Raw genomic sequence first — 27227 nt, forward strand, 5'->3', positions numbered from 1 at the left:
AATATTTCCCGAATGCACTTAGGTTTATTATATATTTAATTTAATTTGTGGTGGCTAATCATATTACCTTCATTGAACCGATTCTATTGGACTAAATCTACTACTGATTACTGACACTGTGAAATGTACCTCGCTAACTGCGCGAATAATCGCCGATACGACGGGAGCTCGTTTTACGTGGAACCCATAAAATCGTGGCATATATTGCAGTCCCTGAAATTTATCTGCGACACGACAACACAACTGACGACGTACTTGCGAAATCAGGAAGAGAGGGATCGAAAGTGCGGAAACTGTGTAATGTCAAGCTGCCAGCGAAATTTGTAAAATTTCAAACAACGTGAGTGATAAAGAGGCAGAGAGAGATGAGACGAGTGCGAGAAAGAGAGGCATCAGCTGCTCATATTCAAAACGCACTACAGACCCATAGAGGCAATTGGCATGGTCCAAAAAAGCCAACCAACCGTCAAGAGTTCGAGTACTCCTGAGGGTCTGTGGGCCTCCTCCTTTAGCAAGTTTGTTTGTTCTCCTCTTTTGGTGGCCTGTACAACGACGTCATGGAGGTCTGTTGGGTCTGTTGAGGCTGTTGGGTAGGGGCAATTGCGTGCTCCTCGGGGCAATGTCGTGTGAGAGGCCTAAACACCTTTCAACTGGCATCGTTATTACCATCATCACCGTCGCCGTCATCATCGATAAATGCATTTGCCAGTTCTGCATACAAACTGCTGTTAAATTTATTTATATGTATTGTCCTCTCATGCATATTTAATGTCCACGCATTTTCGAATGCTACAAAGCAGCGAAAGCCAACTCAAGACTGACTGACTTGATAAATACTCTATAACCTTATTTTACATCTAAGGCGTGGTATTTGAATATTCTGAAAATCATAGCTATTTTACTGACTAATTATTAACTAAATCTTGTCACTTAACGAAGTTCAAAAGTCGAGAGTATGTTTTAATCACAATGAAATGTACACGAAATAGAAGGAAATATTGTATTAAGTACAAAGCTGAATATACTTATTGATTGCAGAGTATTGGAAGATAAAATGCATTTGCCCGCAGTTCAAGCCTGACTGTTCTCTCTGTCGCTCCTTTGTTCGTTGGATGTACAACGAAAGTAGTAGCTTCGCCTTCAACCGGTGTCGTCTCGTATCTGCTTCTAGTTTTCTACTGAGGTAGTCTTCTGGGTTACCCGCAAGCAAGTAGCTGTTTTTAGCTTGTTTCCCGCTTGTATTTGACGTTGCGCAGATTGTGTTCTTCACCTCTCGAGCCGTGCAATGCGTGTCAGGTTTTAGTACCCGCAATCGATAGGGGAGAAGGGTATTATTACTTTGTGCCGGCAGAAAATGTATTTAACAGTCAGAAGGAGGCATCTCCTATCCTATAAAGTTGATGTATATACATATTCGAGATAACCTGTCTGTCTGTTTAGGTTTAGGATTAGAGCTATATTTTTGTTAAATATGTTATACTATATTATTATAGAATATTCGAGGGAAATATGCTCTATGCAAATTTTAGGAATAATAATGTTTTAGATATAATAATGTTTTGAAAAATGGGTAGTGTCTATCTCACAGTCGAGAAGACTCTTTCTTATTTGTCCTTACCTGACTTTTACTGTTTTTGCATAACTCATACGCACTATAGTTACAACTAGAAAACTATAAACGGGGTCGATGTATCTCCAAATCAAGATTGACAATCCTTAAGCTAAACACACATTTATTTATGTATGTTTACTTGTCACTTGAATACTTTTCGTACTTATAAAGACTTGTACTTTCAAACATCTCAATGATGGAAACGCCGACTCCTCTCTGTTCAATCTCCCATTCTTTATATGATACCTCCTACTTCGGTCCTCCCTCTACATGCCGTATAGAGACCACTCTGCCATATCTCTCGATTTTCGCAATGTGCGAGAACAGAACTGTACGAGTACAAGAGAGTCATAAATCAAAATGACATGAGCAACCAACTCGGGGCATTAATATTTCAACACCATAAATGCGGCGTCAATTCGCACATGGATAAAGAGTTGAGTCGAGTAGAGTTGAGTTGAGGCGACTGCCTGAATGATGATGGAGGACAGGAACACACGACTGACGACTGCAAACTGTGCATAATAAATAAATATGGGTTGTAACGACGGCCAACTTCAAACTCTCGAACCGATGGTGCTTCCATATCTCCACCTCTCTCCTTCTCCATCACATTCTGTATCCATCTCCTCAATTTGAGTACAAGTTAGAGAAGGACACTTGAAACGAAATGAAGATGAATATGCGAACTGAGTTATAAAATAAAAGTGATGTCTAATGAGCGAGTGCTTAGAATTCAGTTGTGTTTTCATTAAGATTTTTCCAGTGTTCATCTCTTCGTTTTTTAGACTTCTCTTATTTAATTTGTTTGGCTTTAATAGCTAAATAGTAGTCAGTTCTAGTGTTATTTGAAATACTTTGAATGTCGTGTAAGACGACACGGTGTCATCTTTAGTTGACTAACATCAAATAAAATCAAGACAAGCATTCAAACATGCCACAGAGAAAGACAAGACGAGACACGCTCGACTAATTATGGAAATGTCATCAGACATTTCTGGGCTGGGTGCATTTTGTGGGGTCTCTTCTGCATGGGGAGCTAAGAGCTCGAGCGTACACACATGTGTGTGTGTGTCAGTGTGTGTGATTCAACATAAAGTGCGCATAATTTGCTAGCAATGCATCAACACATGCGAGAATTTCAGCAGCACTTGCATGGTAATTTATGAAACAGATTTTCATGCAATATTCTTTGAGTTTTTCTCCCTTTGCTTTCTTCTCCTCCTTTTTGCAAGAAATTAAAATTTAACATGCCAGACTGGCTGTAGGAGCATACTGAAAGACAGGCGGACAGACGGTGGCTAAGACAGCCAGTGACGCCTTTTAAGTGACAAAAGTTCAGCTCGTGGGTGGCAAAGCCAGACAAGTAACGCCCCGGCCCCCCTACACAATGATATATGGTTTTGTCGGCTGTCATTTGGCTTTGAAAATTATTGTTGTGGCTTGCACTCTGTTTGTTTGTCTCATAAACTTGCATACGCTTCACACCGCACCGGGAATTGCACAAAAATTGCCGCAATGGAAAAAAGCGTTGCATTCTATACCATATATTGGTATTGTTATGTAGATCGATACATACTCGAGTATATTCATCATCAAGCTGTAGAAAACGGGGATGCGTAACCGAACTCGAGCTAGATCACTACTTTTTAAGCTTTCCATAGTTAAGACTACAATGACTTGAGAGTATTTACCACTTCGTTTTCTTCGTTTTCGTCGATTTCTCCGCACGTGAGCAGGCTGGCATTGTTGTTGGTGGAATCGTAAATTTGAATGAGTTACGATCTTACTTGGATTGGCCGCTTTAATAGTAACTTGAGGCCATGTAACGACATAATTTATATTTTTCTCCCCACACGCTCTCTCTCTCTGTCCCTCTATCTTTTTCTTTCATTCTATCTCTGTGATTCTTTGTATCTTTCGTTTTATCAGCGACGATTTTTCATCTACATTATATTTGGCCGCAATGAGGGAAAATAAATTTGCAAACGGTAGAAAGAAATATTTTCACAAAATTCCCAACCGATAAATTCTTGCCACTATTTTTTTTTCTGTCTTTGTTTTGTGCATTTTTGCGTGGAGCTCTTCGCGTCTCTTTCGCAGTATGGCGAGCTGCCTGACAAGGCCAGTTTGGAAGCGGATCAAGGGGGGTGTTCAATGATAAATGGACGCGGCCAGCGAGAACTATAATGGCCACCGCGTCGGCTTTCACCTGTGCGGAAAGAAGAAAACTAAAAAAAGCGAGCGAGGGAGGTGCAGCATCGGTAAAACCCGACTAGCCCATGCCCTGCTATTCGTTGTACTAGTTAGCGGTTGGACTATCGACCCTTTTGGGCGCAGTTTGTGATTACAGGGTATGGCTAAAAGCGATATGTTCTCTGGTTGAAGGAGAGCCATACAGTTACCCCGCTTGTCAGAAGCACTGAACGTGATCATCACTTATATATAACCGACGCTCTGATATAAGGGGGGATTCTCGGAGTCGTCGCCTTCCTGCGATTCTCGGCTATATGTGGCGAAATGGACATTTATGGAAGAATTATTGATGCCAATGCTTCTGTGTGAATGTGTGTGTATGTGTAAAGTTTATGGCATATTTTTTATGAGTTCACCCCATTTGGAGAACACACCAGTCGGTGGACACAAGTTGGTGACCAGGTGGAGACCAGGTCATTCCCAGTGCGGGTTGCCAAATGCCAAAGAGTACGAAGAAGAGTATAATACAATAAATTGTAGGGTAGTCACTGGGTTGGCGAGCTGTCAAAATGCAAGGGCATGGCTAAAATATAACTCTCTTCACCAGTTTACCCTCCAGTTGCTTCTCCCCATCCCTTCTGTGTTGGCAACACACAATTTTAATTTATCGACGCCATATGTGGGCAGTGAGCAGAGTAACTATTGGTCTTCTTTCCTTTGGTTCCCACACACACATACACACACTTACACACACAGGGAGCAACTTCTTTTTGGGGGAAATATAAAATTTGATTTACAGCCTTGGACCAAAGCGTCGTCAGGCTGCCAACTCCCTATCTACCACCCACAATCTACCAATCTACCACCTCATGTGGAGCAGAGCTTTCCCGGGCATAATTCAGCGGCGTACGTAGCTGAATGTTATGATTTGTGAGTCTCCTGGTTTATTGGCTGGTCCTGAGTACAACTCTCCCCTCGCATTCCCATTCCTCTGTTGCCGCTTATACATTCGTTTTGAAATTAAAGCCATTAAGATAAGCTTTTCGACAGCCTAAAGTGCATACTTCGTTTCATATAGCAAGTGCCACAGCTCATTTACCTTGAGGTTACATCTTTCAGTTATATGTATGTTTATAAAAAGATTCCATTAAAGAAGAAAATTGGATTCATTCTCAATAAGTATCCCAATAAATGTAGTTAATAATCCAATTCACAAAAATTAAACTTATCATAGTTCTTAATCATCGACACTAAAAAGAATTTCATTAAAAAACTTATGAGTTGAGTTATCTTTTGATTTATTGATTTGTTGTAGTGATTTAAATGAACTTTAAAATGTTGTTCATAATTACATGTACATACATAACCATACACATATACACACATTTAGATTTGGGTTGGGTTTTATTTGTAGTGTATATATTTATAGTTATTCACTTTATATCTATTTATGTTTATCATTATAATTTACAAGAATTTTACAACTTGAAGTTTTTGGACAATCTTTTCATTTTATAATTGGTTTTGTTTTTTTTTTTATCCGTTTACGATATTTATATTTTGTATTTGTATTTGTATTTGCTTTTGTGTTTATTTTTATTTTTGTTGTTCTCTTTGACATTAATAAATAATATTAAAATTACCATAAGCATTACGAGTAAATGGGACATGCGACAGACGACAGACAGACTTTCCGATGGAAATCTGTCCTAAATAAGTCATGCCTATGTAAGTCCTTGAATAGAATCTTTTCAACTTTGCGTTAGAGCCTAAAGCTAATATTAAACATTTGTATGTAACTATCGTACATTAGATCACTAGCTTTTCGTTTCACGAGTGAGTTGACCCTCCCGGTTCTCCCTTCTCCCTTCTCCTTCCTTTCTCCGTTCCCCGCTCCCCACTCCCATCCGTTGCCTAGCTTCTCTATGTTTACTACGGATGCGAAGAGCCCATGCGTGGTCCGTATAACGAGTAGGGCGCAAAGTATTGTGCCAGTGCAGGATGTGGCGGCAGGCCGGGGAGTCCGGGCGGTGCCAGGGATGGGGGCAGCATTGATGGCTTGCCATACGGATGGTAGCGTGCTGCCGCCGACAACGGACTCAGCGGCGGAGTTGGGTAGGTGCGTTGGAATAGCGGATGGTTCGGTGGTATGCCTCCTGCTGCTGCCGCACTCAACACTGCGTCCGGCACAGAGGCCGTGTGTGTGCGCAAATGCTGGAATAGATCGTCGGAGGTGCCAAATCTCTTGCCACAGTACGCCGCATCGCTGCCAATCCAGGAGCACACGTACGGCAGCTGCGAAGCGGCTGCCATTGCCGCCAGCTGGGCGTGATATGAGGCTGCAGCCGCTGCTGCTGCACTGGAGCTACCTCCTCCACTGGCTGAGCTGGCACCTATCGTGCTCGACTTGCTGCCGCCAGAGACCTCGCACTGCGGACAACCAGCCGGACAGGGCTGGCCAGCAGCTTTGTTGATGTAATGCGGACTCGCTGGGCAGCCAGTGCAGTAGGGATCCCGACACACGTTGGGTGCGCCGGCCATCATGGCTGATGGTTCCGTCAGACCCTTGAGTCGAGCGTAGTTCAGATAGGGACTCATCGCTGACGCCTTGAACATGGCATGATGTGGTGACATCAACGAGCTGGCTGCCATCAAGTCCATGGGGTATGGAGCACCATAGCCTGGAACAAGAGAGGAGTGCAGAGTTGTGTTTAGTTTTGTTTTCCTCATTTTTATTAGATTTTTATACCCGCAACCTATAGGAATTCGGAAGGAAGCATCTCCGACCCCATAAAGTAGGTTTAGGTATATATTATATGCAAATATAGCATTAATCGGTCTATTTTTTTATTCCTCACAGTTAATAGAGAGTTTGCAGCTTTATGAATAAAATGAAAATGACACGACATATAGAACGTCAATCGACACATAGAGTCGTTAGAGTAAAGTCGTCACACAGAGTTTTAAGAAGTTTTTTCATTAGTTTTAATTGTGAAATCCATGTTGTTTGCCAAAAAGGTTTAGTTTCATCAACATTCAAAAAGAAAGAACTTTTTATGAATTTTAAACTTATGAAATAAAAACCAAATAATAACCAATAAATATTTGTTTGGCATTCCCACATACATATTATCTATCTAATAACTACATATTTCATGAACATCAACATTATATTGCTTTTTATTTCCTAAATTGTGTCATACATCTACAAGCTTGTTTTTTGTCGTCTTTTCCCCAGGGGTCATGCTGAACAAGCGGGATAATCGAAGAGATATTGGGTAACTATTGCTTACCTGGAGGATAATAGGAGGCTGCCGAGGGATTGGCCTGCTGGCTGGCTGCATGAAGAGCTTTCACATAGCTAGCCTCCTTGGCAGCTGCGTAGACGGCTTCCTGGAGGCGATTCGAGGTGGCGGCGGCGGCGGCAGCAGCAGCAGCAGAACTTGGACTGCTCAATGCAGCGGACTCTTTGGAATTGCTTCGAGCTGGCATGGATGACTGCACCATCACCGGGCTGCCATTGATCTGGGCGCCTGCTGTGGTGGGTGTGCGTCTGAGGACGGCATTGGCCATTGCCGCATTCGCGTTCGAGTTTGCCATTGCATTTGGCGATTCGCGCTGTGAGCTGCTGGCACTTTGGTTCGAATCGCAGCGCTGTTGTCCATTCGCTTTGGGTGTCTTAACGCGTTGGTTGTTGCTGTTGCTGTTGCTGTTGGTGTTGGTGTTGAGGTTGTGGCTGCTGCTGGTGTTGTTGTTGCCGCTGCTGCTGCTGAGATTTGTGGCGCCGCAGTCGTTATTGTTGGCCTCATAGGGCTTAAAGGTGCTGGGGGTTTTACTGTGAGCCGGCGGCAGCTGCTGCTGCTCCACGGAGCCGGTGCTAACGCTGGATGAATGACTGCTAACCGGTGAGGATTTATCGCGTGTGCTGTCCCCCAGACTGAGGCCCAAGCCGTTGCCGTTGCCGCTGCCATTGCCCAAGCCTTGGGAGATGCCTTTCGGCTGTTGCTTTGTCGACTTCTCAATGTTGGCTGCAAGCAGCTTTGGATTCGCGGTATCCGCACCGATGGCGCTGCATGTTTGCGCCAATAGCGCCAACGGACTGCTTTTATTGTCCAGCTGTAAGTACACGAAGAAGGAGAAGAAGAGAGTTGGGCATAAGTCAAGACAGTCAGTCAGGGGGTAAAGAATTATTAGTAAGTCTGCCTAAGTAAAGAGGACGACATATCGTGCCTAAGGCAGCAGATAAGATCAGCTTAAGGGCAAAACCGCTCTTCTGTCGCTTGCGTTTTATTGTCTCCTTTTTTTTTTTTGGCACTTTTCAACATTGCATTTTCTTTACTTTGTTCGTTTTCATTGAACACTTGCTGAACCTCAGCGACGCATCGCGAATCTCTTGAGCACGATGCCAGATCTTAATCTCTGGGCGAAACCCTCGCGCGATCATGAAATACTTGAGAGTTCTGTTCCATTCACTTCTAGTTGGGTTGCTCGGTTATTGGGTTTTATCCAAGAGAACTCACACAAATGCGAATACAGCCACAGGCTGGCTGTCCTTGTTTTTTGCCCTTGCCTATGGCCATCATAAATAAGGGCTGAAAACCATAAATATGCCCAGCGTGGCCAAATAAATGGAATTATGAGGCTATTAAAACATTTGCAAATAAAAGATATAAAAAGTACATAAAGCACAAACATACGACGCAAATGGGCGCAGGCCCCTTGGGTTTACATGAGCTTCCACGTTAAAAATTACAATCGATTGAAATGGAGTTCACAAACGCAGAAATTCGGGCAAAAGAAATGTGATAAAGAGCCCGCCAAATGGGGAAAGTTCTTAAGAAAAATACGAGTAACTATTATATTTAGGAAATTACCAGTTGCTGATTTTGTGTTATTTATTTGACTTCACTTTGGTATTACTCGAAAAGCAAACAAGACAAATGACGAAATATTTTTCAACAAAATATTTATTTTATGAAAATGCAACATTAGATAATATTTTATTGTTTTTACTTATTAAAAATTAAATAAAGTATTTCTTAGTTTGAATGCGAAAACATACGGCCAACAAAAAAACCGGTATGTCATTACCAAACAACCTAATATTTAGGAAATTAAACAGAAATCAGAAATTGCAAAGAGCTATTATTAGCAGGAGCTATTTACTTGTTTTTTATGTCAATCCTAAAAAGTCATACTTAGACTTTTATTTATATTGATTGAGTGGGTCACGATTTGATTACGGTATTTAATCAGTTCTACAGCCTGCCCAATTTGTCGAAGTTATAATTTCAGAATTGCTGCAATTAATTTAATGAAATTGCCAACAATAAAATCGGCTCGGTCAATATATGACAGCATAATACTCTCAATGATTAGGCAAATACGAGCGGGCCTATTTGGCTAATCAATTGGCATTAATCATAGGCGAACAAGCATCTAATCATGCTTTAATACTGCGACTAAAAAGTGAAAATTTGCGATTTGCCATATGACAAATGCCGACACAAAGGCACAATGCGAAGTGCAAATAAATGAAATGAATATTACCCACTCACAGTTGGTGCTATAAAACTCAAACACGGCTTTTGCAATAAAATCCATTTCGCCGCATGCCATAAATTATGGCACTGCGGGTAGGGAGTGGGCGGCCAAGTGAGAGAAAGAGAGCGCGAGTCAGTATGTGAGAGAGGGTGAAGAGAGCCTCAAACCGAAACGGAGCAAAGAGTTAAGCATCGTAATTCATGGCAAACTAACAAAAGCCCCGGCGCATATTGGAAATAATGACGTACAGCTTATGTATGTATTTTTGCTGTACTACGATTGTGTGTGTGCCTGTGTGTGTGTATGAGTGTGTGCGTGTGTGTGTGTAATTACGCCCATGCCACAACTGGCGTAAGTCATAAACTACAAAATATTTAAGCTTTTATAACACTCAATGGGCAGCCATAAATTATTATGATACTATTGTAAAAATGGCAAATTTCTTATCGGTACTTAAGAGCTTTTTCTGTAGCAAGCTCTAATGGGAATAGTAATGGGAATGTGAAAGGGGAAAGGGGTAAGGGGTAAGGGCAGGGAATAGGAATGCACATGGAAATGGGGGGGTTTAGACTCGATAAGCGGTACATTTAAGGAATGTTATTTACGGGTTGAATACAACTAATTTCCAAAGTTTCCCCAATTCTAGGAAACAACTTTCGAGATTATTACAGTCTCGGATTGGCTTCTACGAAAACAATCTTATGAGCATGTTCTTTTGATAACTGCATAAATTGAAAACATTCGTATTTTACATAGATTTGATTTCATTACAAGCTTATCTTGTATTTAATGATTACCCTTAACTGCCACCCGTTAACTTAACATAGATGCATATTTTCCTAAGGAATAATATTACATAGGTGTTTATAATAATAATACTTTCGCTTATTACACTATTTCTTTTCCTTAAATAGTTGGGGTAGTCTTGCGATTCGATCGCTTAAATAGATGTAGGCAGAGACCCAAGCACCCAAGCCCCAAGCACTATATCATCACTTTATTAATTATGGCTGCAACGCGTCCCGTTTAGTCTCGTTTTTAGCACAATTAGTCATAATTTATGTGAACGTTGATAAAGTTTCCGTATTGATTTTTGATATTACGCGTATTTCGTGTCGCACATTTGCTGTTGTTTGTGATTTAGTTTATAAATATAGACGACACACAAACTCATACAGGCAATATTATTATTATATCAGCTTATGGCAGATAGCCGGAGTGACAGAGAGGGAGGGAAAGGGGGAAAGAGACCATATGGGGATTGTTGAATTTATGACTGTACAATAGTTGTTATTGAGGCTTAAATATATGCGTATTGGATGGTTTATGGGCACGATAAGTCTGCTTAATAATTGCCAGCGCTAACTAGTTAATGCATAAACGAACTCAACACTTAGCGATGGCTAATTAAAAAACATAAAAACCTAATTATAAGTGCTAAATTTATTGATACAAACGTAACAATTATAACAACAACAACAACAACAAAAGAATAGCAACAAATAGACTGTTATGGCACTTAATTAGCACTCGTTGTGTGATACGAGTAGGCAAACTTAGGGAAAAACATGTCGAAGTGAACAAAGCCAAACAAAAAAGGAAAAATTGATAAATAAAATGAAATTTGCTGTGCATCCGTTTACAAATTATGAATATTGTGTTAATTAAAATGTTACACCTAGTCTGCTAACAACAACAACAACAACCAAAAGCAACCACATTTAAGTAATATTAACAAGCAAACAACAACAAGTATAACATGAGCAATGGACGGAAAGTTGAACTTCGTGTCGCTGTCATTGTCAGACTTGTGGACTCAACAGCAGAGAGAGAGAGAGAGAGAGAGAGAGAGAGAGTGTTTAGTCATGCCTTTTGCACAATCGAGTCACAGTTGGTTGTTAAATGCGGATAATTTAATTAGACACTTAAAACTAAACAACGAGCTGCACAGTGCCGATGCCATGCCATGACTGGGTACTAAATAGTATTACTGCATTTTGCATTAGTTGTTAATTTATTTTCTAAGGTGCGTCTGGATGTTGCGCTTGAAAGCGCTCTCAAAATACTCGACGAGTTTCACCTCCCCTTTTTAATATTTATTATTTTATGATTGCAGTCAAGGAAAAGCTTTTTGGGGCATTTTGAATAGTTGCAGTCGCAATAGTTTGATTTGAGAATCTAATTGAACACTTTGAAAACTTGAATAGACTGAATCTCATATTATTTTGGAATACGAATGTAATGTAATCGGCATAACTTCAAAGCCCTCAAAGCAACCATCAAATTTGAATTTCAGAAACAACAAGAAACGCAATTGATGTCTGTCTCTCTATCTGTAATTGTGGCTGTCTGACGATTTCCCCTCCAAATCAACAAGTATTCAATTGAACTCATCTTGAAGCCACTGCGGCTTGCTAACATCGTTCAACGTTCATCGCTTTGAGGGCTGTCATTGTGGTTGCTTGAAAAAGTTTTCAGCATTTTGTTTGTCATATTAACATAAAGTATGATTTTTTGAGTGGCTTCAAGTATTCAACTGATCGTTGCCTCTTTTTCCTCTTTCCTCATTTACCTCATGCCCTCTCTTCCCCTCGTGGCAGAGAGAGAAGACTTCGCGTGCCTCCATTTGTTATTGTTTTTATTTATTGCCGCGCAGATACTTGATATTGTCTCAGGTGTATATTTGCTGTCTTAAGTGTGTCGATGTGTCACATCGTCCCATCGGCAATAAAACCCAGCGAGCTAAGCGTATTATTCAAATGCCGCTACGTCAAATGTGACACATTTTGCAATTTATTCGTTTTCTTCAGTTGGGAGGATACCCTATAAACCCTACCCTAAAGGGTATTATGTATTGTGCACATTTTTGTAACAGAAATTACTTGCATTAATTATGGGAATTACAAAACAAAACTAATTTTGATTTTACTCAGATAGAGAGAGTGCATCAAAAATCTTTTGATTATTTTTAAAGAATTTGTATATCCAGAAATTGAACTAATACGCTAAACTTTCAGTACTTAATGTACTGTACTTTAAATATTTAACTAGCACTGAAAAAGCGATGATCACGCTTCCGATTTCGGATAATTCGCAGACTAGATACATTCCAATGATTTATATTAAGGGTATTCCCTTGGCACGGCAATAAAACTTATCTACGTACATAATGCAATTCAGTCCCCTCTCCACTCCCTTTTTCTTGGTTATTATATTTTCGTGGCTGCGTTTTTTTCTAGAATACAATTTTCAAAGCTGGAACTGAGTCCAAGGCGCAGGATGCTGCTTCCTGTGCGACGTCTTACGATACAAAAATAGCTGCTATAAATATGAATTACAGGATAAGCATAAAAACCGGAAATTGTGCTTCGTCGCCAGCGTTTTGCATAAGCCCCCAGCGAAGACGTCGACGTCTCCTAAGACGCATTTGCAGTTTTGTTGCGAATTATAAAATAAGCGATAAAAATGGTATAAAACTTTATGCAGATGCTCCTTAGTCTACTCCCAGTCTGTGTGCGTGTGTGTGTGTGTGTGTGTGTTGTGCCCATGTACACTTAATACTTATGTGTATTTTATCCATTATCTCATTGCCAGTTAACACCTTTTTGCGGCTTTGCTGAGCTAATAAATTCGATTCTTCTGTTGCTGCCAACTCCTCTGGCAACAAATTTACATAAATGCCCCTAAAACATTGATACGATTATATGTATATGTATTGTAATTCTATGTCACTTTACTTTTTGTGGCCGTAAACATAAATTACAATTCATAAAGAAGCGCTTCCGTTCATATTTGCCTTCTTAGAGTCTGCCTATTATGCTGATGGCTTCAAAGTTACTTTGAATAGAATTAAAAGAATTCATTTACATTTTTGAAATATTCATATGACAATGTGACAATCGAAATTCGAGTGGCTTTTAGGTAAGTAACTATTTTGGACTTTCACTAATTAGTATTTATTATACTATATAAACCAAACTTATTCTTTTTTCCAATGTATACATTTATTTATCACACTTAGTATGCAAATAATTTGAGATCTGAAATATTTTGAGGGTCATTTTAAATAGAGAGCATCGCTGTGAGTCCATTTACTCATGTCCCCCTCACTCTCGTATTCGAGTGTCCAGCAATCCGAATCCGAATGTGCAATCCAATATGCCTGTAGTTTATTTAGCCGGCGCACAACGCTGTCACATTAACTGTCAACTGCTGCAAAACTGACACTTGTCATATTGACAACTGACAGCGTCATTTGACTGTCAAACGCGGGCCAAGTCAATATGGCCGAGAGTTGGCAATTGCAGCAAGCACAGAGTAGAAAAGAAAACAACAACCAATTCAACTGACAGTAGGAGGTCGACGACTTAATACCCTATTTTGAAGGTGCCTTATATTTGGTTGAGCAGAATCGAAACGTAGGTGAATTAATATCGATCATGTCACAACATTTTTCAGTGTACTTGTATGCTTGTATGCGAGATCTTTATCGATATGGCAACTCGCCAGGGGGCGTAATTTGAAGTGCGGCGTTGCCACTTAATTTAACGAAACACACGCTCACTCACACTCGCCATCAAGTTCTCTGCTTGGCGTTAGACAATGTTGCAGTCGTTGCAGCAGCAACAACTGTCAACCGTATCATTGCAATTGTTGCTGCAGTTGCGAATTGCATTGTTGTCGTTGTCATTTGTGTCGCTGCTTTCGTTGTTGTTGTCGTTGTTGTTACTGCTGCTCTGTACGCTTTGAGTGACACATTAATGCCATTTTCATGTGTCACTCTTTCTTTCAGTTGAGGTCTGTTCGGGTGAACATACGAGTCTTATACACACACTCCTTGTTTTTCGTACCCTCCCCATTCTATCGTATCGTTAGATTTCATGTCAGACTTTTGTCAACATTACGTGTCCATTTAGTTGTCTGTTAACAAATGCTGCTGTTGCTATTGTTGCTCGTGTTGTTACGCTTGTCGTTTAACCTTTTCTTTCTTTTTTCATGTTGTTTATTTATGCTAATATCTGTACGCTTTTTTTTTTTTTTGGCCGTTTGTTACCGCATTTTGCACATTTTTACACGGATTTTTCAGAGTTTCGTTGGCTGTTAACTTTTAACCTGTTTTTATTTTGCGCTCTGCTCGCTTAATTGCTTAATTTTATTTATTTGCCTTCCCTCGCTTATTCTACCGCTGATTGTTTTGTAAAATTGACAAAGTGCGTTTGATTAACCTTGTAAATCAAATTAATTGTCAGCCAAATATAATTTCTTACACACACACACACACACACACACAAACATGCATATGTTTGTACATTTATTGGCTCTTGTCAACGCCCATTTGCCATATTCCATTATCCGGCTCATCATTCATTTGCGCCGTATAAAAGCAAATGCCGAAAAACGTCCAAAATAACAAAACAGCAACAGCAATAGCAACATCAACAGCAACAGCAACACGAACAATAAGAAGAATGCCAACAAAATGCTGTCGACGAATTATTTGCCTTTAACTTGCGCACAACAACAGCTCAAGGTTCTTTAGATTTTTGGATTCGATCAGCAGCTGCAACTTGTTGTTGTCTTCAATTTTATGGCTCTCGCCAGAGTAATTTTTTTTTTGGCATCACGTTTATCAATCATACGCAACGTAAACCTGTCACGCCACCCCTTGAAGCATGTCAATGATTTTACTCTCGCGTGTCCTCTCTTTCTCTCTTTCTATCAATTAAAATTTACATCATCTAAATGTGTCACAACTAATAGTAATATATTTTATTATTGTCTGGCGAATTTTTATCACATATGTTAATTCAATTTCACTATGAAGCAGGTGGAGCATTTCAATGTTTTGATTTGTATAGCCAAATGCTACTGATTATTTGACTATTGATTTCAGAATTAAATCAAGTAATATATAAAAGGAGATTTAATTATTATTTCCATTTTGCGCACATTGCCACCAAAAAAGTGCTGTGGCAGCCACAGCAACAGCCACAGCCACAGCCACAGCCACAGCAACATCAACAGCAGCTGTTGCAATTTGCATAAACTGAAACAGACTGTCTAACTGTCTGTGTGTCTATCAGGCTGTCATTCTGTCAACTGATTGACTGCCTAGCTGCCTGAATGCCTGCGCCTACGTACAACATTCATTAATTCTCACATTTGGATAATAATGCGAACGAAGCTGATCTCGTCGGAGGCTTGCATATAAATTCTCACTGACAGACTTGTGCTCAATTTAATTTTATTTTTATATTCTTTGTTAATGCAAATATACATACATACATACATACATACATATAGAATGTGAAAAAAATGTGAAAAACAACAACTCTACTCGTATTTAAGCTGACAGCTGACTAAATTAATTTGACAATAATTAGCATTTCAAGTTGTCAGTGTTAATGAATTCCACGGCGAGTTTTGCGAATACATATTGAATATTCATATTTCATACTTATTATTGCGGCGAGATGTTGCACTAAGGACTGTGCTCTGGCTTTTACTCTTGCTCTTGCTCGGCGAGGGGGCTCCCCAGCCCCTTTTGTGAGTGTGTGTGACACGTCGAGACACGTTGCAGCATGTTGCTGCATGTCGCGCGTAATAAATCCAATGACACTTTATAATTTCAGCGGCCAATGCACATTGCAAATTGTCAGCGATGTTGCTTTCATCCGTTTGCCTTGGGCGCTGTCAAAATGCCAACGAGGAACTCGTGAATCTGCCACGAGTGAGAGCGGGAGAAAGAAAGTGCGCGCGAGAGAGAGAGAGAGAGAGAGAGTGAGACTATATGAGTTGAGTTGAGGTGTCATTCGCATTTGCGGCGCGTTAATTACGTGTTATTTATAATTATGCGCTCTACACATGCGTTGACAACTGTTGTCAACAATGCTAACAACTGGGCGGGACGAATGCCGAATGCCGAATGTTTTCGTGTTTCCCTTTACCTCTTCTTCGACCTCCTCAGATCAACCTTACTCACCATAATCCTCACACAATCCAGCACATCCCACGACTGCACATTATTTTCACATTCACGAATATTCATAATTCATTTTCCTGATTACGTTTTTTATATTCATTCGTTTGCCCGGTTGCGTGCTTTTTTAAAATTTACTGCAAGGCATTTCCATTTTCAGTAAACGCAATCATCAAATTGTTCGTATGAATAAAGTTTGCCATGTTTATTATGAGTAAATTAACTTTCTAAACATGTTATATGCAATTTCCGCATACAGCCTTCTGTGCAGTGCAACATTGTTGCATCACCGGATCATCAGAAAAACATAAGTACTTCATAATCGGAAAAAAAATAAATATTTTATATAAGAAATAGACACTAAATATCAAAGTTCTACCGTTTGGTGTAAATTTCTTTGACCCATATAGAGACATATAGAGAGACAGACTGATTTACACCCTCAACACCATAACATATAGTATTTAGGAAGGAAGGAGAACTAACTGGCTTTGTTTTTGCAATTCACCAAATCAGATACTATTCGGCGAATATACAAAAATTGGTACTTACATAGTCTGTGTACTTCTTCTTTTTTTTTTGGTGTGTGAGAATTGAGAGGGACTGAGTGACATGCGAACGCCCTTTACACTAAAGTCGCAGTCAGTCAGTCGGTCTGTCTGTTCACCTGTCAGTCTGTTTGCCTGCCCCCGTCCATCACTTTGCATAATAAAATGCGAATATATGCGAATAGAGGCGAAATGCAGACAACACACACAAACACATACACACACATGGGTACACATGACAGGGGTTAGAATATAAAGAGATATAGCTGCGAGCACAGACATTGCATTTTTCGAATACCCCGTGAAGGAATAAACAAGTGGGAGAATGTGATAAACAAAAACATTGCAAAAAGTTCATTGACGGGGTATTCACTAGTCGGGCATGTACAAGTGGTGAATCGTAACAAGTTTTTCCCTAGTTTACCCAACGCCCTTTCGTTGATTTTTTCCGCTGCGATAAGCAAATTTCGCGAAAGTGCACTAAAATAAAAGTCCGGCGAGAAGATGCAGAGAGGACAGAAAGACAGACAGACAGGCAGGCAGACAGCTGTATAAATGAATTGCTAAAGGTACACATTTCTCCTGCTATAGTTGTGGCTAATTTAAATAAGCAGGGAGCAGCACGAGAAACGCGGGAGAGGAAAAGCCCCCGATTTGTGCAACGATCTTCAACACCTGATAAGCGTCGTCAGCTGGGAAAATTGCAAGCGGGTCACAATGGAGGGAAAATCCGAGGCTGCTGTTAGGAAGTGAGGTGCTTGTCATCTTGTCGTGTGCTGTGAAAAACAATCTTTTCTGCTTTGCTGCCAGATGACAATTTTGTTGAAAACCCGAAGCTGCTTGTTTTACCCTTATTTGAAATTCCTTTTTTTAAGTTGTCATTTTGAACATCACATATTATCTGGTATATCATAAATAGATTTAAGTTTTGTAATGTTGTTAATTATTTAGTGGATGCTTTATTTTAAAATTAAAGCTTTTGTCAATTTTGAAATGTTCTTCTCCTAAGGTATTTTTTTCAGAGTGCCCATTTCTCTTTTCACTGTGTGTAGAATAATACAAAAATACTAAATAATCATCCATATAAATTATCGATTATCTTTTCAGTGAGTGCATTACATAAATGATATTCGATATAATTATCGATTATCTTTTCAGTGTGTGCTAATAAAACAAATATTAAATAATAATAGTCGATATATTTTTATCGATCGATAACAATTGGCGCATACATTCATCGCATGTTTGACATCTTCATCTGTTTAGTTGAAGCTAATGAAGTGTTTTATAATTAACCAACTAAATTTTTTAAATGAACAAAATGTAGGTCAAGCCCGAAATGTAAGTTTGATGTGAATCCTTTGTTTATATAGTGTGAGTCAATCTCGCAAAATAGTTTTGAATACTGTATATCATACAATATTGTAGTTTATGGTCGACGGTTTACGGTTTATGGTTTACGTGATGTGGCTGTCAACGGCAGGTCCCAGGGATATGGCGAGGCAAATGTTTAGTTTGCCTGGCATTTGACATGACATTCATGTCATTTTGAAAAATAACAACTCTGACATACTATTTAATTTGTTTTATTTTCATTCTCATCATCTTCATTCGTTCGTTGTTTATTTTTGGTTTGGTTTTCGTTGCTTTTGTTGCTTTTTGTTGCTCCTTCAGCCTTGCGACAGTCGCCTTGAGGTGTCACCAGCCAAGTCTGACTGGGTTCAAAGAGTGTCAACAGCAACAACTGGCGCACAATTGGTTGCGTTTACTGTAAGAGCTGCAAAAAGAGCAATCAAAATGTGTCACTTTGACACATGCCAGTTTCTATTTAAATAAACTTGCTGTCAACTTGATGGTGCATATTTCATTACTTTGAGTTTTGAGGCAACTTGTAATGAATATGGATTCGATGCCTTGTAAGGCAGAGCTTCAGAGCTTGTTGTTGGATTCCTTCATGTTATTCATATTATTTAGCGAAAAGTCGAAGCAAGTCTCTCAACCAAGTGAATGGCATAAAACACATTTAATATGCGAGTATGAATCTTTGTTGTACATACTTTGTCCTTAGCTTGATTGTCACAACGACAACGACGAGAGATATACGAAATCGTCTTATCTGTATTTTATCGGAAATTAAATGGATTTTTCCTGAACTCGACTGAAAATGAGCTCGTTGAAAGTGCGTTGTTCACTTTCACTTTGTTTGTGAGTGTATTTAAAGTGGGGCTCCAGCTGTTGCTTGCAACACACGAAACTAATTCGAAACGCTTTCAAATGACTGTTTAAAAATTAATGGCCCCCAATCAGACACTCACACACCGCACAGACAAAGGCAAGAGCGCAGATACAAATACAGGTATAGGTACAGATACAGATACAGATACAGCTACAGATAGGGGGATACTTACTAACGCCACTCAAGTGGCGCCAATTAAAATGATTAACATCGATAGAATGGTGTTGCGTTTAAAAGTGTCGCCTTGTTCGAATAAAAAACATAATAAAATCAAAATGGAAATAAACATGGAAAAAGAAAACTAAGCACTCGCGTCGAATGATAAGGCAAGCAGACATCTCAAAAGTTGTTTCGCCGCATAATTGATGTGATTGAGATTGATTGTTTATTTGTTTTTTGGCCTGCTTTGATTGAGAGCTAAACTCGAACCTCGAACCGAACCGAAACGCAAAAGCACAAGCAGAAGCAGAAGCCGAGAGACCCGGCGCCAGACACACATTTAGCCTCATTGGCATTGGGGCGTGGAGTGTCTTGTCCGCCAGTCCGTCAGTCTGTCCTACTGTCCGTCGAGTGTTGACCGCTTTTTGGCTTATCAATATTAGATTTCAGTTTCTTTTTATTAGTCCCTTTGTTCGGGGCAAAAGCCCGGAGACCCACACATAAACACATAAATTCATACATAAATATATAAATACATAAACACATAAATACTGACAGCTTTCCGTTTCAAATGTGTCCGTCGTCCGTCTGTCCGGTCCGGTTCGGTTCGGTCCGGGGGCTTTGTGGGGGCTTCTTTTGAATATATTTTTCATTTTATTTTTCTGCTAGGGGCTTCAAAAGCAATTTGTGCGTGTTTAGTGTCAAATGTTGTGTTGAGCTTTGAAAGCAAGTTTGCTGCTTTTGTACTTTTGTGCTGCGGCTGGAGCTTAATATTTATATCATTTTATGGCAATCACTCATTCGAGCCGTTGCGATGGCGACTTAATGATTGATACCATTTGAAAATCATTTAAGTTGCCGCAGATTACAGCACATTAGAGCCCCATCGGAAATGGTCAGCAAATGCCACATCAGAGCCCAGCGCATTTGTATCGTCCAAATTCAGCCATGGCTTTAAAACACATTTCCAATGAGAGGCGCCGACAAAACAACACCTCGACACCTCCGCACCTCGGCACCTCGATACCAAAGCCATGCGTAACTGGGAGCTTTGCGTATCACGATGATTAGTTCGCCCTAAGCCCCTATTTGGTATAATAACTGAATCATCAGAATCAGAATCGGAATCGGAATCGAACTGAATGCAATGTGCTACTCTATCATCAATTTGAGCTAAGCAAAATGTACGTTTGCTTCAAGAACGTTTCTTGAAGTTTTTTTAAATATATTTACTAAAATTTACCAACTGTTATACAGAACGTATATAATATAAAATTTATATCTAGCTAGATGAGCTCTCCCGTTGATGTGGTTCTCGACTCGGGCCGTAAAACTGACAGTTATCAGCGGTCACATTAATATGATTATTTCTATATTAATTTATTGGTTAATTTGTTGCCGCATTTTACGATTATTGGCTTTGCAGTCAGTCGACCTACCCCTCTCCACGCCCCCCAAACGATCCCCGCAACCAACCGATTTCAGTTCGATTATCGAGGCCCATAACTTTCGTGTTGTAGTTTTTTGTTTGTATTTTCTCTCGTAATGCGCGACGCTAAAAACGGGTTATTATTTTGCATTTAAGAAGCAGTTTCAATTCATTACCATAGTTAGTGCCTCGCGTGCATTTAAATGAATTCATTGAGTTTCGCTCATTCAATTTGTACGTACGTAAGCATTTAGCATGAAAATGGAATCGAATGGATTGTGGATTGTGGAATGGGTTGTGGAATGAGCTGTGGAATGGGTTACACTTAGAGGCGTCAATGGCACGATTGACGGCTCAACCATTTTATTGATAAATGCCTTTTGATTGGGCTCTTAGAAGACGACTAAGCTGAATACTCACAGCAACAGCAACAACAATCGACGATAACAATAAAAGATGGTCACTGCTTTTTGCCTCATTCTTTGTTGTTGCTGTCGTTGTCGTTGTTGCCGTTTCATTTGTCGCCTGTCGCCTGACGTTTTTTATAGTTGCTTATTAACGAAATTGATCGTTAAAAAATTATGAGTGCCATAAAAATGCTACAAAACTCGAGTATTTCTCAATGAAAGCCCCACTAATAATTACTTATATGACATTTATTTTTGGTAACTCTCCTAATCGATTTCTTATCTTAATAACTTTAAAAGCTGTAGTTGAGAATGAATATATAGATAGTTAATATACCCCAATATATACATATATACATATATCTGAATTTGGCTTACAAATAAAAAAGGGAAGTTACAAATATTGAAATTATGCTATTGACCTAATTTTATAGTTTGCTGAATTTGAAAAGTGATTTTCCTTTTTCTCTTTGATTTATATTATATATTCATTGTACATAATATTTAGCTATTCAGTTTATAGCATGCATGACCCGAAAACAATCGATAATAAGTGAGAAATCCGACATCGACTTTGAGTTTACAATTCGAAATACTCGTAGTTTGTTAAATACTAACTAATATTTCGCAAACAAATTTAAGTGTGGACATATCGCTATTTGGTATGCTAAGATTTTAGTTGTCACTGCGTAAGGCATGCAGACGGACAAATACACATATTTAGGATATTCTGAGAATTAATTAACACTTTAGGCCAAAACTATTATTTGTGTGCACGAAAAATTAACATGACAGCTCTAGACATGGCAATTTATCACTAACATGCTGAGGCAATCCATTGTTGTTGCTGTTGTTGCTGTTTCTCGTTGATGTTAGTCTCTGCTGCTGATGACACTTTAATTAGAGCCACACGCAAGCACAAAGCCCGACACAGGCGACTGTGAACTACTCCGAGCACAACAGCAACAGCAATAACAACAACTCTACTAAACTGAACTGAACTTCAATAGTACGAGAGGGTAAAAGGGGGACAACATACTCAAGTGAACCAAAATGAACTGAACAAAACTTAGCTCAACTGAAACGAGCTGAATTGAAACAAGCTGAACTAACCGCGCAGTCTCTATCTCTCCGTCCTATCTCTCTCTCTCTCACTCTCTGTGTCAAAGCGAGAGCGTTGTTATGTCAAGCGCACACTTTAACAACTGCCAGTGCTGCCAGTTCAGCTGAGAGCTCGCAACTCAGAGCTGAAAATGCAGCAAAGAGCTTACTGTTAACTGTTAACTGCTGACGCTTGACTGTTGACTGCTGTTGCTGCTCAAACGGTTTAACATGGGCAGCGAGAAAGGGATGGGTAGGGGGTAAGGTAAGGCGATGGGGGCTCGGGTCGCTTTGACTGTGTGGTTAACTGAAATGAATGTCTGACTGACTGCATAAATGGCTGCTTGACTGACACATTTAATTATATTAATGATGTTTGCGGTCAGCTGACATTTGCACTTTATTTACTTTTTTACAAGCCGCGCTCTCAAGCTCTTCGCATCTGTCATTTTAGCCTCACTGCCAACTGCCAACTGCCAACTGCTGACTGCTGACTGAACAGAACTGAACTGACTTTCACATTAGCTGCTTACTCTCCGGGGCTTTTTGAGTTATTACCCAACACACAGCGCGCAGCGACAGCGACAACGACTGAGACGCATATTAGTTTCCATTTTGTGGCAGTTTCCTTTTGCACACATCCACATCATTTTTCACATGTGACAGCAAATTATCAACAGTAATTTTGTGGCAAGTCAGCCATAATTTTAGCAGTTTTTGTTGTTGTTGTTTTTCGTGTTGTAGCTCTTTCTTATTGTGGTGTCCGGGCGCCACAAAAACAAATGATGACACTGACAGCTGTCAAGCTTAGTTTATTTGATTTTATTATAATTAATAGCGAGCAGCCATCATTAATCATTGAATAATTTATAGACATTCGCCAGGTAGTATTTACATATGTCTCTACACATTCCTACACACTCTAACAGCAGCAAAAGCAAAGGGTTACTCAGACACTCAGTTGCTTTAATAAATTTACTTGGCTTGACAGTGTTATGAATTTTAAATCTTAAATAATGAATATTGAAAATGGCATTAAGTGTGGAACAAGTTGATTCACTGCACTTGACGAAATTGTGAAAGCCTTCGAACTAGTTCCAATTATTGAGCGATCGCATCAGCTGTGAATCAGCCGTGACGGTTCATACGATGCATATACATATGTATGTACATAGTCTAGTATATATTAACTGATCGCATTAAAATGTGTTGCACTCGAAATGGGAATGTGAATGTTCAGCAGTAATGAATGCACTCGTCCATTTCAGTTGGAAGATTCTGTTTCCGTTCCTTATGCGAATGTTTACTCACAAATTAAAATGAAAATTTATTGCCCCTTAAGGCTTTTGGCATGGCAGTGAGACCGACCGCAGCCGTAAAGTCTTTGACTCTGATTAACTGCCATAGTTTCTCTCTCTCTCTCTCTCTTGCGCTCTCTGCTGCAGTTGTGAAATTGCATTTGTTTTCTGTCATTATAAATTCAAAGTTGCTTGCGCCATAAATTTATACACAATTGCCAGAGTTGCCATCGCTTCTCAGACTTAACTCGAAAGACTCGTAAGTATTTACATAGAAACATAAATATGCATTATGTGCAGATAAAGAATTCTGAATATTCTTATTTATTGCTTGTTGTTTTTCTCGCCAATCGCCGCCACTTGATACTTGCCACAACCACACTGAAAATTCGCCGTAAAAACAGCTGTAAATAGAGTCATTGCAGTCGTAGACTTTGCGGGGGAGTCGTTAGTCTCGGGGAATTGAAGAATCGCACAATAAATTCGCTTGTGGCGAGTGCTGTAATTGCTTTTCCGTCGACATTTGTATTATTTATGAAATATCATACTCACAAACGTTAATAAATAACGACAGCCAGCCAGCTAGCCAGTCAGACACCTGGACAATATATAGTACTAGTATATACTACTAGCTACCCAGCCCCCATATCAGTTCGATTGTGATATATTACACCCCAGATAAACAAGACAAACAAGCATTAAGTCTCCTACTCCTCGTCTCACAATACGATATTGATTGTGACTTATAAGTAATTGGTAAACAAAATTCAACAAGAACGATCGAAATACGAGTATGAGTATTTTTCAACAGTGTAGTATTTTTATTTACTGAAAAGTTGATCAGATATATTTTCTATATGCATTCGTATTTGGAACATATGAATTTGTGTAAAATTGAAAAAACTTATATATTTTAATATCGATTTCATCACGAAATATTTTGCTATATTTAGACAGATTATGAAGAATTAAGTTAGATCTTTAATCTTCATAGATCTCTTCGAATGTTTCCATTGAAACTTACCGCTGTTGGGGCGGCGGCAGCTGTCATATAATCCGGCCTCAGGTAGTGATGGTTGCTGGATTGCAGCATTTTGTTATAATTTGATAAATCCACTTTGACGGCTGGTTCTTTGGTTAAGGAGGCGTTGGAGTTGAAGTCGGGAGACGCTGGCTAGCTGACGAGGCGGGAACGAGGAGCGGACGCTGCCAATTAATTGTGGTGTGGATTTTGCGCCCTGCCGTACTGTGTAGAGTGGCCTGCCGTACCGTGAAGAGTGGCGTGCTGCCAACTCGTGTGAAAAGCGGCGCCTGCGCCTCGAACCTAGCTGATTAAGCCGTCGATTTTCGAAATTGCAGTTGCTGTTGTTTTTGTTGCTTGGGGATTCTTAATGTTATTGTGTGTGGCGTATTGTTGTATTATTGTTTGTTTGATTGTAATTTATATCATTAATAATTCAAGGGGGCTTATGCGTCGAATTGTGACTTTCACGCTTGCGGCATATTAATTTTTATTTGCTGCCTTTGGTGCGATGCAGTGCGGTGTTGTGCGGTGTGTGGTGTTGGTATCTTAATTGTGTAATAAATTCATTAAATATTTTAATTGCAGCTGCTTAACATTTATTAAATGTGATTGGCTACTTTGTTATGGTTGTTGCTGTGCACGTTATAATCTCATTTTGCGTTACGCGCCAAAAAGTTGCAAAATGCAATCGAATAAGAATACAACAATTAACGCTTTTTCAGCTATTAAATTACTTTCTTTCTTTGGCTGCGCCTTTCAATTTATTATTTCTTGCTGTTGTTATCGTTGTTGTTGTTGTTGCTGCGTTTTTTTTTGGTTTTGTATGCTGTTTTGTTTTCTTTTGCGGTTTTGCTTGAATGCCTCGTTTAGGGCGCGTTTATGACGAGGCACGTACGTGTGATTTTGACATACAATGTGACAGTCTGAGCGGCAGCGGTGGTTGCGGCGGCGGGGGACAGGCAGAAGGTGGAGGAGTAAAAACCTCTTTGAATAAATGAATGTTGCGTATATTGCGACGTCGAGAATTCCCTTTCGATTTATGATTTATAATATAATAATATTTTATGGTGTAAATTAATATATGTATTCTCAGTCTAAGTATAAAGCACTTTTGAAAACATCATCACTTTAGCATAAATATTAAATATTAAAAAATATTTCGAATTATTGCGAACTTTCACAGAGCAGAGCACTCACAGACGTGGACGTACACAGAAACAGAGATTTGCATATGGTGCGTATGTGTGTAGTTGTGCATTTGCATTCGTGTGCAATTTTTACGTATTTCTTTGACACGCGGCACACGTTAAATAATTTCACACACTCCGTTCACAATCCGTTCGTAGCGCACGTACGTACTTTAACGTGAAATAACAGAATTCGACTAAAAATCTATAAACAACATTCACGCTCATTCATGTTTTCGCTCCGCTTTTGCGTTTGTAGTGGTTTTTGTACGAGTCGAATAGTTGTCGCTGCCGTCGCCGTCGCCTTTGCCGAGAGTCTTCCGTTCCGAAACCAGTTCAGTTTCAGTCAAGTTTCACATGTGTGTGAGTTCTCTTTTGTTGTGCTTGTCGTTTTCATTTTCAACAAGTGTGCTTTTGTTGTTGCCTTGCTAGCGACTGCAAATGGCATGCGCATTGGAGAGAGCACGAGTGTAAACGTGAGCAAAGTGGTGAGTGGTGAGCGCGAGCATGAACGCGAGAGTCAACACTCAAAGAGTAAGTGAGAGTGAGCTGCTTTTGTCTCTCTTTTCAGAGCGCGCATGCTTGCTGTTGAGGAGGCACAATAAAATAGTAGTAGGAATTGCATTTAGTAGTAGATTTATAAAGTAGCTACTAGCTACTAGCTACATCAATCCAAATAGTAGTTTGTACAGGGAATTTGTAGATGTGCACTTAAAGTCGACTTTGTTAATGGTGAACAACATCATTTACATTTTGTTGTTAAGTGGTATAAAGAAATAACTTGATATTTTTGTTAGTACTTAGTCATGCCTACAAAAACACAGAGAAACACGCACGCACACAGAGATAATTCGGTTTTGTAAACACGCCGCTCATTGGATGATCGACGCTTTTCGAAGCCATTTTGGGATTGTTTTCTCGCTCACTTTGTTGCTGTTTTTTTCTTTCTGTGCTGTGGTTGTGCTTGTGGTTTCGGTTGTGTTGAGCAATATTGAGAGCACAACGGCGTCGGCCATAATTGTTTACAAGTTGTGGTGAGCAGGTGGGCGGTGGTGAAAATATGTGCTAAAGTTATGTGGTCAACTATAACATTAGTTGGCTGTGCCACTGTGCCACTGAGAGTGAGCGAGAGAGAGCGAGAGATAGAGAGACAGAGAATAGACGCAGACTGAGAGTGAATGCATGGTAACTTGAGAGACTAATAAATGGACAATGCTTAACAGTCGGAAATTTCCTTATACAATAATTGCGAGCAGTAAACAGAAAACAGCTGGTTGTAACGTTACTTTGGGTCAAAGCAAAATAATTCAGAGCGGCTATATGATAAACTACACTTGCTAATGAGATTAAACAAATAAACTATTGATTGTAATGCAATTATAAAAACAGTAATTTATATTTAAAAATATAAGCATATCTTCTTCTCATTTACACTTTATCGTCTTGGGATTGACGTAAAACTATTCAATCGTCTGCCATTAACCGTTTATTTTTCAAGTCGGATTCA

The 27227-nt window shown here is 39.6% G+C and overlaps 1 protein-coding gene across 1 annotated transcript; it reads right to left on the reverse strand.

Annotated features, from left to right (window-relative positions):
- Window positions 1–5082: 5082 nt before the first annotated feature.
- Window positions 5083–26047, reverse strand: LOC133841343 (zinc finger protein Elbow). Its single transcript, XM_062273757.1, has 3 exons — window positions 24534–26047; window positions 7102–7924; window positions 5083–6489 (listed from the first exon to the last, which is right to left on the reverse strand). Exons 1-3 carry the CDS (start codon window positions 24600–24602, stop codon window positions 5741–5743), a joined length of 1641 nt encoding a protein of 546 aa, XP_062129741.1. The 5' UTR covers window positions 24603–26047; the 3' UTR covers window positions 5083–5740.
- Between the last annotated feature and the right edge of the window lie 1180 nt (window positions 26048–27227).

The sequence above is a fragment of the Drosophila sulfurigaster genome, chromosome 2L (assembly GCF_023558435.1).
Source record: "Drosophila sulfurigaster albostrigata strain 15112-1811.04 chromosome 2L, ASM2355843v2, whole genome shotgun sequence".
Classification (NCBI taxonomy): Eukaryota; Metazoa; Arthropoda; class Insecta; order Diptera; family Drosophilidae; genus Drosophila; species Drosophila sulfurigaster.